General features: G+C 49.9%; 1 protein-coding gene across 5 annotated transcripts in view; it reads left to right on the forward strand.

The window, feature by feature from the left end:
* LOC123518930 overlaps positions 1 to 11154 on the forward strand; it is a 132008-nt gene that overhangs the window by 118465 nt on the left and 2389 nt on the right. For all 5 annotated transcript variants that reach the window (XM_045280005.1, XM_045280029.1, XM_045280021.1 and 2 more), the window contains 3 exons: positions 7757 to 7927; positions 9610 to 9756; positions 10434 to 10551. In XM_045280005.1, coding sequence (XP_045135940.1) covers positions 7757 to 7927; positions 9610 to 9756; positions 10434 to 10529 — 414 coding nt within the window. In that variant the 3' untranslated portion in view covers positions 10530 to 10551. The remainder of the gene's footprint in view (positions 1 to 7756; positions 7928 to 9609; positions 9757 to 10433; positions 10552 to 11154) is intronic.

Genomic DNA, 11154 nt, shown 5'->3' on the forward strand with positions numbered 1-11154 from the left:
CACTGTGTGTGTTCATCTCCTGGACGTGAGGCACCGCGGCCGTGAACAAGTTCCACATCCTGGAGACGCGTCCTGCGAAGGTGCGTTGATGCTGACACCCGTGGGATCGCGGCACCTCTACGGCGTCACCACCATTGAGCACCGTTCTCGTGCTCCGTGCGGTGACTCTTAGAGGATGACGCAGCCCTGCCAGATGTGGCACTCTTTGCACCTGTGCCTTATGGAACACTACGATCGCCGCCACGTCTCTGCGGTGTTCCAGTGAATCAAGGGGACGCTCAGGCTCTGGGTGAGGTGGTAGTGCAGCATCTACTAGCCGTATGGCGCGGCGTTGGATGCTGTCCAGTCTCCTTCTGTGTGTGGCGGCACAGGACATCCAGGAGAGAGCTGCGTATTCAAGGTGGGGCCGCACCTGTGCCTTGTACAGCAGCAGTCTCCCCTTCCTGTCGAGGAAACTGGCGATCCTTCTGAGAGCGGAGATCCTGTGAGAGGCTTTCTTGGCAATGGTTTTGACATGCCTGTCAAACCTCAGCCCTCGATCCACCTCCACTCCAAGTATCTTGACGTCATCTTGGAGTGGGAGAGCAGCAGCGCCAAAGACAACTTTCCTGCCATTGCTGCCATGGCGGCTGGGGACCGAGAGACAACCATTGCTTGTGTCTTCTCCGGCGCGAATGTCACTTGCCAGCGAGCACCCCACTCCTTTATCACTCGTAGCTGCTGATTGATGGCCTCAGCAGCCCGCCCACTGTCCTGGCGTGGATAGGTATAGGAGAGGGTGCAGTCATCAGCATAGGCCATGACTCCTGGCAGTAGCTGGAGAAGATCATCCACGTAGATATTCCACAGGAGTGGGCCAAGAATTGAACCCTGTGGCACTGATGCCTCCACAGGCAGGGACTCAGATGTTTGCCCGTTGACAACCACCTTGAGGCTTCTGTCCTGCAGGTAATTTCCCAGAGTCGTAGCAAGCCACCCTGGATGCCTTTAGCACGAAGCTTTTCTAGTAATCCGTTGTGCCATACTTTATCAAAAGCTCCTGCTATGTCCAAAGCAACCACTATAGTGTCCTTGCCGTCGTCGAGGGCGTCCTGCCAATGCCTGGTGAGAAGCATCATTAGGTCGGAGGTTGACCTTCCAGGTCTGAACCCAAACTGTTGGTCTGAGAGGAGGGCATTGTCCTTGAGATGGTCTACACACCACCTCTGCCACGACCCTCTCAAACACTTTACCCACCACTGACAACAGGGATATGGGTCTGTAGTTTTTGGGTCCGTCCTGGAGCTTTTTGTGTGCAGGAACTACTCGAGCCTCCTTCCACACTGAAGGCCAGACGTTTTCCCGTACACAAGTTGTGAAACTTGGGTGAGAGGGGCAGCCAGTTCCTGGGAGCATCGCTTCAGCAGGTGCGGGCTGATGTCATCAGGGCCGGTGGCTTTCTGTGTGTCCAGCCCCGCAATAATCGCTTCACCTGCTGATGCGTCACCTCCACCATGGTGACAGTCTTCTCACATTGCTGGACCAGCTGAGGCGGTGGCTGCTGTGGATTCCCGACCTTCATTTTTCCAGCAAACAAGGAAGCCAGCAACTGTGCCCTCTCCTTACTGCTGGTGGCGACAGTACCGTCCTGCTTGCTGAGGGGAGGGATGGATTCTTGGTGGCCAGTTCCTTGTTTGTCCTTAACAAGAGACCACCAAGTTTTGTTTCCTACGCCAGTGCCACACAGTTTCCGGCGCAGGCTCTCTCTCTCTCTCTCTCTCTCTCTCTCTCTCTCTCTCTCTCTCTCTCTCTCTCTCTCTCTCTCTCTCTCTCTCTCTCTCTCTCTCTCTCTCTCTCTCTCTCTCTCTCTCTCTCTCTCTCTCTCTCTCTCTCTCTCTCTCTCTCTCTCTCTCTCTCTCTCTCTCTCTCTCTCTCTCTCTCTCTCTCTCTCTCTCTCTCTCTCTCTCTCTCTCTCTCTCTCTCTCTCTCTCTCTCTCTCTCTCTCTCTCTCTCTCTCTCTCTCTCTCTCTCTCTCTCTCTCTCTCTCTCTCTCTCTCTCTCTCTCTCTCTCTCTCTCTCTCTCTCTCTCTCTCTCTCTCTCTCTCTCTCTCTCTCTCTCTCTCTCTCTCTCTCTCTCTCTCTCTCTCTCTCTCTCTCTCTCTCTCTCTCTCTCTCTCTCTCTCTCTCTCTCTCTCTCTCTCTCTCTCTCTCTCTCTCTCTCTCTCTCTCTCTTTTTCTTTTTTTTTTTATTTAAACTAGGTTACATGTGTTGTACATACCAGAGGTCTGAGACTATGGTATAGTTCAGGCCTATCTTGGCAACAAAAGAAAATACACAATATTTACAGAAGTGAGACAAGTTGATAATTTGATAATAGTATATAATTACACACTTTCACTGCACTTATTGGTGTCACACTAGCACTTTAGCCACTCGTTCACGCCTCTTTTGTACGCCTGGAGGCATGTAGAGTGGTGTATGTTGTGTCTTGCACCAGCCGGTTCCACATGCGGCTGTAACGAGGGAGGAAGGAACGGAGGTGACTCTCGGTCCTCGCAAAGGGCACAGTCACAGTGAGGTGGTGGTCTATTAGGCCGGCGGTTCGAGTGTCATGTGTGGGGATGGATGGGGTGGCAGGCGTAGTGGTGCCAGGTGTGGAGTCTGTTGCCTGAGGGCCTTGTACATGACGCACAGGCCCGCCACGTCTCGCCGCTGCTGTAGAGGTTGAAAGTTGGGCTGCTGATCCTGGTTCCTCATTTGCACCATCCTCTGCGCTCTTGCCTGGATCCTGTCAAGCCCGGCAAGATAGGAGGGTGGGCAGGAGGACCAGGTGAGGAGCGTACTCCATGACGGGCCTGACCTGGGCCCTGTAGAGGGACGCTATCCCCGGACCGTCGAGCAACTTCCCAACGCGTCGGACACAGCTCAGCCTCCACGCCGCATCCCTGGCAACCCTCCTCACGTGGGTGGTGAAAGTTAGGCCTGCGTCTACTTCCACCCCCAGGATGGAGATAGACTGCTGGAAAGGCAGCCTTTTGCCTTCAAGAAAGAAGGCTGGGGGATGGGCGTCTTCTCGCCGCCTGGAGATGTGCAGGACTTGAGTTTTCTCAGGGGCGAGGGTTGTTGCCAGCGGCAGCTCAGGATGCAATAACTTGCAGGACAGCGTTGATTCTGTCCACCGTGTTCTGCCGGTGGTTCCTGTCGCTGATGAAGGTGAGGGTGCAGTCGTCTGCATAAGCTTTGGCCTCGGGGACTAGTTGCAGTATGTCATTGAAATATACACACCACAACAGAGGCCGAGGACACTGCCCTGAGGACGCTGGCTTTGATATGGTGTTGGGAGGACGAGTGGCCATCAACAACAGTGTGCAGGGTTCTGCCATGAAGGTAGTCCTCCAGGAGGTGCAGCAGTCCTCCACACACTCCAAGGCTCCTCAGTTTGGCTGCCATTCCCTTGAACCACACTCTGTCAAAAGCACCGGCGATATCCAGGGCAACGACGAACACCTCTTTCCCACTGTCTATCGCGGTGCTCCACTCCGTAGAGTTTAGGAGAAGCAGGTCGGCTGCCGACTTACCCTGCCTGAACCCAAACTGCTTTGAGTTAAGGAGGTGGTGGGCGTCGAGGAAGGCGGTGACTTTTCTCGTGATGAGGACTTCCAGCGTCTTCCCCACCACGGAGAGAGAGAGATGGGCCTGTAGTTCTTAGGATCCGCCCTGCTACCCTTCTTGTGTACAGGCACCACTCTGGCCTGCTTCCAGAGTGCTGGCCATGTTTGGGAAGTGAGGCATTCCCGGTAGAGCTGGGTGAGTGGAGTGGCGAGCTCAGCTGCACATTGCCTGAGTATGTGAGGGCTGATGTTGTCTGGTCCCAGAGCCTTCTTCGTGTCGGTCTTGCTGAGCAGGGCCATCACCTCCTCCATGGTGATGTGCAGGCTGTCCAGCTCAGCAGTTGTTAGCACTGGGATCCTGGGTGGAGTGTTGTTTGGGTGGGTAACACTCATTTTGGTGGAGAAGTGGGCGGAGAATAGCTCGGCTTTGTCCCTCCCTCTCGTCACTACCTCACCGCTCGGTGTGGTGAGTGGGGGGATGGTGGAGTCCGTGGCCAGGCCCTGCTGCTGCTTCAAGCTACTCCACCACTCCTTCTTACCAACATTCTGACCTGAGAGCTTTGCAGTCAGGTCAGTCTTCCACCTGGATGGCGGCTTTTTGCGCGTTGGCCATGTTGCGGCAGGCAGCTTTATATGACTCACGGTTGGCTTGGGTGCTGCTTGCTCTCAGTCGTCGCCAGGCCCTGCTCTTCAAGTCCGCCGCCTCACGACAGCGAAATCCAAACCATGGCTGATCCCCTGGTCTTGATTTATATGTCTGGCAGGGCACATACTTTGACTGAAGGGACAGCAGGTGACTGGTGAAGGCCTCCACCTGTTCGTTAAGGGTGCCAGTGAGACGATCCTCCCAGTTTGTCTGGCTGAGCTCAGCTCTCAGTGCCTCCCAGTCAGCTCGCCGCCAAAGCCAGTTGGTGCGCGTTGTCGGTTCATCCTGTCCACCCTCACTTTCACTGTCGTAAGGATGGCCACGTGGTCAGATGACCCAGGGGTACCGAGTGGGCGGCAGGTGACTAATCCCTCTGGCAGATCGGTAATTACTGGATCGAGTGAGGAGCCAGAAATATGGGTTGGGAAGTCGACATGGTTAGTGAGCCCAAAATCTGTTAGCAAGTCATCAAATGCCCTCGCCACAAGGTGCTGGTTGAGGTCACCAATGATGATGAGGTGTTTGCAGGCTTGCTGGTACAGTAGGGCATCCAGATTAGTGTGGATAAAGTGAAGAGGCTCACTTCCCTGCCACTGAGGGCGGTAACACACACAAAGGAGCACTGCTTCATTATTGTGTGTCCACACCTTAAAAAATATGAGCTCTCTCTCTCTCTCTCTCTCTCTCTCTCTCTCTCTCTCTCTCTCTCTCTCTCTCTCTCTCTCTCTCTCTCTCTCTCTCTCTCTCTCTCTCTCTCTCTCTCTCTCTCTCTCTCTCTCTCTCTCTCTCTCTCTCTCTCTCTCTCTCTCTCTCTCTCTCTCTCTCTCTCTCTCTCTCTCTCTCTCTCTCTCAGGGTTCTCATGCTGTTTTGCCCTTTAATGAATATAACTGTAACTAATATAACAATGAGAAGACTCTAAAAGCCCCAGTAACTTTCATTAGAGTCTGTTAAACTATAGCTAGGATCATAAAAAAAACACCAATTATTTCTATCGTGGCCGGTTAAATTATGACTAGAAATGTGGGAACACTCTAGAGAACCCCAATAACTTCAACCCTATAGCCTGTTAAACTATCACTACAGAATCACGAAAATGATCTTGTAAACCCAAATGACTTCTATCGTGGCCGTTTAAGCTGTAACTAGAATTGTAGGAACACTCTTGAGAACCTCGATTACTTTTTTTTTTTTTTTTTTTTTTTTTTTTTTTTTTTACAAGGGCACTGGCCAAGGGAAAACAAAGTGTGGGGAAAAAAAATCCCGCTGGTTGCCAGGCCCTGTTAAGAGGAAAGTAGGAGAAAGAGAAAAAACAAAAAAATCTAAAAGGAGGGTCCAGTTAACGTAAGAGGTGTCTTGACACTCCTCTTTTGAAAGAGTTTAAGTCATAGGCAGGTGGAAATACAGACACAGGTAGAGAGTTCCAGAGTTTACCAGTGTAGGGAATGAAGGAGTGAAGATACTGGTTAACTCTTGCATTAGGAAGATGGACAGAATAGGGATGAGAAGAAGTAGAGAGTCTTGTGCAGCGAGGCCGCAGGAGGGGAAGGCATGCAGTTAGCAAGTTCAGAAGAGCAGACAGCATGAAAACAGCGGTAGAAGACAGATAAAGATGCAACATTGCGGCGGTGACTTAAAGAATCAAGACAGTCAGTTAGAGGAGAAGAGTTGATAAGACGAAAAGCTTTAGATTCCACCTTGTTTAATAAAGCTGTGTGTGTGGATCCCCCCCAGACATGAGAGCCATACTCCATACACGGGCGGATAAGGCCCCTGTACAGAGCAAGCAGCTGGGAGGGAGAGAAAAATGGACGAAGACGCCACAGTAGAACGCAAGATCAGTAGAACACTTACCATGCAAATAACGATAAAAGACAGAAAGAGATGCAGCATTCCGGTGGTGAGAAAGAGGCTGAAGATAGTCAGTCAGAGGAGGGGAGTTGATGAGACGAAAAGCTTTTGATTCCACCCTATCTAATAAAACTGTGTCAGTGGAACCCCCCCAAACACGCAAAGAGTACTCCATACAAGGACGAATAAGGCCCTAATACAGAGTTGGCAGTTCGAGTGGCGAGAAAAACTGGCGGAGACGACTCAGAACACTTAACTTCATAGAAACTATTTTAGCAAGAGATGAGATGTGAAGTTTCCAGTTATGAGTATGAGTGAAGGACAGACCGAGGATATTCAATGTGGAAGAGAGAAACAGTTGAGTGTCATTGAAGAAGAGGGGATAGTTGTCTAGAAGGTTGTGTTGAATTGATAGATGGAAAAACTGTGTTTTTGAGGCATTGAAAACTACTATGTGAGTTTTCTCTGCCCCAATCACAAATAGATCACAAGTCAAGCATTTTGTGGCGTCCCTGCCTGATCTGTTGACTCCCTGAAGGGTTGGTCGTCTCTGAAAGGATGTTGAAAGATGTAGGGTGGTATCATCAGTAGTAGTAGTAGTAGTAGTAGTAGTAGTAGTAGTAATAGTAGAAGTAGTGGTAGTGGTGAGTGGTAGTAGTAATAGCGGTAGCAGTAATAGTAGTAGCAGTAGTAGTAGTAGTAGTAGTAGTAGTAGTAGTAGTAGTAGCAGTAGTAGTAGCAGTGGTAGCAGTGGTAGCAGCAGTAGTAGTAGCGGTAGTGGTGGGTGGTGGTAGTAGTAGTGGTGTGGTAATAGTAGTAGTAGTAGTGGAGGGTGGTGGTAGTAGTTGTAGTAGCAGTAGTAGTAGTAGTAGTGGTGGTGGTAGTAGTAGTAGTAGTAGTAGTAGAAGTAGGGGTAGCAGTAGCAGTAGCAGTAATAGTAGTAGTGGTGGAAGTGGGTGGTAGTAATAGTAGTAGTAGTAGTAGTAATGGTGGGGGTGTAAGTAGTAGTAGTAGTAGTAGTAGTAGTAGTAGTAGTAGTGGTAGCATTAGTAGTAGTAGTAGTAATAGTAGTGGAGGTGGTGGATGGTAACAGTAGCAGCATTACCATTACTCCAGACACCCCGGACGGCCATGGAGGGGTAGAGTGGCAATGGCGAGATAAACAACAACTCAGGGTGAAAGTGGAGGCGCTGATTGTAGTAATGTAGCTCGCTTGCCACCTGACGCTGCCAATTAACAACAGGTGCACCATTCTCTCTCTCTCTCTCTCTCTCTCTCTCTCTCTCTCTCTCTCTCTCTCTCTCTCATCTCCACATTCTGGTGACGTGTTGCTCGTTGTCTACTTTCGCACAGTCATTCTTTTCTCTTTCTCTCTCCTTATCATTGTCATTTTCACTTATTCCTCATTCTCACCAGTTTATTTACCTAGAGAGAGAGAGAGAGAGAGAGAGAGAGAGGGAAGGTGAAGCGTTCGGAATACGTATTTTCTTTTATTTCATTCCTTTGTAAGTGATTTGTTTAAAGAAGGAAGTTTTAAGACACTTATGCACAGCCTGACTACGCTTTGGGGATTGGCAGCTTCATTGGGCTTCTTCTTTCTTTATTTTCTATCTGCTTTTTGTTGCCTTAGGTCAGACTTACATTTCCTTCTCACCGTTAATTTTCCGCAGGCCTTACCGATGGGCAATGGCGATTACTTCTTCGATTGCCAACACGGAGCCAATGAATGCTACGGGAACAAAGTGATGGCCTGCATTCAGAACTCCTTCCCCATCGCCACGCAAGTCAAAATGATCCACTGCATGATGTCCAAAGGGTACCCTGCCTTCGCCGGTCCAGAGGTGACTATAGTGTGCCGCGGCTCTCCTCCATCTGTTGTTCGTTTCACCTCTCCTCTCTAGAACTTTCTTTTGTGTGATTCGTCGCCTGACACTATTTTATCTTTCTTTCTACCTGTCTCTCGAGCGATCTTTCTCTTCCTCCTCCTCCTCCTCCTCCTCCTCCTCCTCCTCCTTGTCCTTGTTGCTGTTTTTGTTGTTGTTTTCAAAAAGTGCTTTTGTTTGTGTTTTTAGATGCTCATCACTTGTTATTGTTGTTTTTGTTGTTGTTCTGCTTGGAGAGTGGAATAAATGTATTAGGGGTAGTAGTAGTAGTAATATTAATAGCAAAGCAGAAAGTGGTAGTAGTAGTAGTAGTAGTGTAGTAGTAGTGGTAGTAGTAGTAGTAGTAGCAGTGGTAGTATTCGAAAGCAAGCCATGGTAAGCAACAAGTGAAATGGTGGTGGTGGTGGTAGTGGTGGTGGTAGTGGTGGTGGTGGTGGTAGTAGTGGTGGTGGTGAAGCAGCAGCAGAGCAACAGCTGTGAAATGGTGGTGGTGGTGGTGGTGGTGGTGGTGGTGGTGGTGGTGGTGGTGGTGGTAGTGGTGGTGGTGGTGGTGGTGGTGGTGGTGGTGGTGGTGGCAGCAGACAGCAGGCGACAGCTGTGGTAGTGGTGGTGGTGGTGGTGGTGGTGGTGGTGGTGGTGGTGGTGGTGGTGGTGGTGGTGGTGGTGGTGGTGGTGGTGGTGGTGGTGCAGTGGCAGTGGCGGCAGCAGCGGTGGTGGTGGTGGTGGTGGTGGCGGTGGTGGTGGTGGTGGTGGTGGTGGTGCTGGTGGTGGTGGCATGGTGGTGAGCAGCGGCGGCAGCGGCGGCAGCCAAGGAGCAGTGGTGGTGGTGGTGGTGGTGGTGGTGGTGGTGGTGGTGAGTGGTGGTGGTGGCGGTGGTGTAATGGTGGTGGTAGTAGGTTGGTGGTGGTGGTGGTGAGTGGTGCAGGTGGTAGTAAGTAGGTGGTGGTGGTGGTGTGGTGGTGGTGGTGGTGGTGGTGGTGTATGGTGGTGGTGGTGGTGGTGGTGGTGGCGGTGGTGGTGGTGGTGGTGGTGGTGGTGGTGGTGGTGGTGGTGGTGGTGGTGGTGGTGGTGGTGGTGGTGGTGGTGAGTGGTGGTGGTGGTGGTGGTGGTGGTGGTGGTGGTGGTGGTGGTGGTGGTGGTGGTGGTGGTGGTGGTGGTGGTGGTGGTGGTGGTGGTGGTGGTGGCAGTGGCAGCAGTGGTCGTGGTGGTGGTGGCGGTGGCGTTATTGTTATTGTTATTGTTGTTGGTGGTGGTGGTGGTGGTGGTGGTGGTGGTGGTGGTGGTGGTGGTGGCAGCAGTGGTGGTGGTGGTGGTGGTGGTGGCGGTGGCGGTGGTGGCGTTGGTGGTGGCGGTGGTGGTGATGGTGGTGGCGGTGGCATTGTTATTGTTATTGTTATTAGTGGTGGTAGTGGTGGTGGTGGTGGCAGCGGCGGTGGTGGTGGCAGTGGTGGCGGTAATGGTGGTGGCAGTGGCGGCAGTAGTGGTGGTGGTGGTGGTGGTGGTGGTAGCAGCAGTGCAGTAGCAGTAGTAGTAGTAGTAGTAGTAGCAGCGGTAGTAGCAGCAGCAGCAGTAGTAGCAGTGGTGGTGGTGTTGGTGGTGTTGGTGGAAACAAGGAGTGAGTGGACATTGTTGTGTTGCAGTGCAGCAGGGAGCATGGCATTGAGTGGGCGGACTTGGATAGGTGTTCCCAGAGCGCCACCGCCTCGGCGTATCTTTACCAGAACGGCGTCAAGACCTCTGAACTCAAGCCTTCCGTGTATTTCATCCCCACTATCACCATCGACGGGGTGACACACACACACACACACACACACACATGAATAACAAGAAATGATATATGAAAACAATGACAAAAAATAGATAAATGAAAAGAATAGTGACGAAAATAAGAAAAATAAAAGAAATAGATAGAGAAAAGCAAGATAAGAGATAGAGAAAAGATACATCAGATTGACCATAGACAAATTAAAAGACAACACAGTACAAATGCCAATAATGATAAGAAGACAAAAGATAACAAAAGATTACAAGAAAAAAACATGTTAACAAAAATAAAGCAGAGTAAACACAGAGAAGAATAGTAACACTGGCACAATAGACAGAATAGTAACACTGACCACAATAGACAGAATAGTAACACTGGCCACAATAGACAAACTAGTAACACTGGCCACCGTAGACAGAATAGTAACACTGGCCGTAATAGACAGAATAGTAACACTGGCCACAGTAGGCAGAATAGTAACACTGGCCACAATAGACAGAATAGTAACACTGGCCGTAATAGACAGAATAGTAACACTGACCACAATAGACAGAATAGTAACACTGGCCGCAATAGAGAGAATAGTAACACTGGCCACAATAGACAGAATAGTAACACTGGCCGCAATAGATGGACAGGAATAACGAAGTGAGAAATGGTTGAGCGACCGAAGTAACTTTTTTTTTTTTTTTTTGACAGCAATACGGGGAATCTCAGCTCAGGACCTCCCTGGGCTCCCTCAAGGACCAGATCTGCAAGTTCCACAAAGGATCCCCCCACCAGAATTGCGTGTAACATCGGAACCCTCGTCCTGCAGGTATGTAAATGAGATTCAAAGTCCTGCATTAACCTCTCAGTACTGGGACGCTTTTTTTTACCACGAGTTTTGGGTATGATTAGACGATTTCATTGACATTAGGAAGGGTCTGTGAAGGTCAGAACATTAATGCACAGAGTCTTCACTATTTCAATTTCCACATAAGTTTCTGGAGCTGTTTCAAATCGTCATATATTAAGCATAATGAATATAAAAACACGTCATGGTACTGAAGTGGTTAAACTGCAAATTTACTTTACTTATTGAATTAAACACAGGAAAATATAGATTAGTAAGAACAACAAACCAACAAGTGTTACAACAAACAAGCATAAATAAAGAACTACTAAAGCAAATAAGAAAGAGGCACACTGATAGAGACACACAGCTAGAGGACACAAAGTTGAATTGCTGAGTATCACAGGAAAGATAGAGGCGAAGAGGATGGGAAGACTAAAAAGATACAAGTTAATAAACTTGGTCTTCTAATATGTACACCTTCACAACTCATCCACGTGACTAAAAACTGAAGGTGAGGGTTGACATGATTGCTGAAGTCTCGTGACGCGGCACTTAAGCAAAGAGGCAAAGACAGCAGAAGAG

This window comes from Portunus trituberculatus, chromosome 7 (assembly GCF_017591435.1).
Source record: "Portunus trituberculatus isolate SZX2019 chromosome 7, ASM1759143v1, whole genome shotgun sequence".
In the NCBI taxonomy this organism is placed as follows: Eukaryota; Metazoa; Arthropoda; class Malacostraca; order Decapoda; family Portunidae; genus Portunus; species Portunus trituberculatus.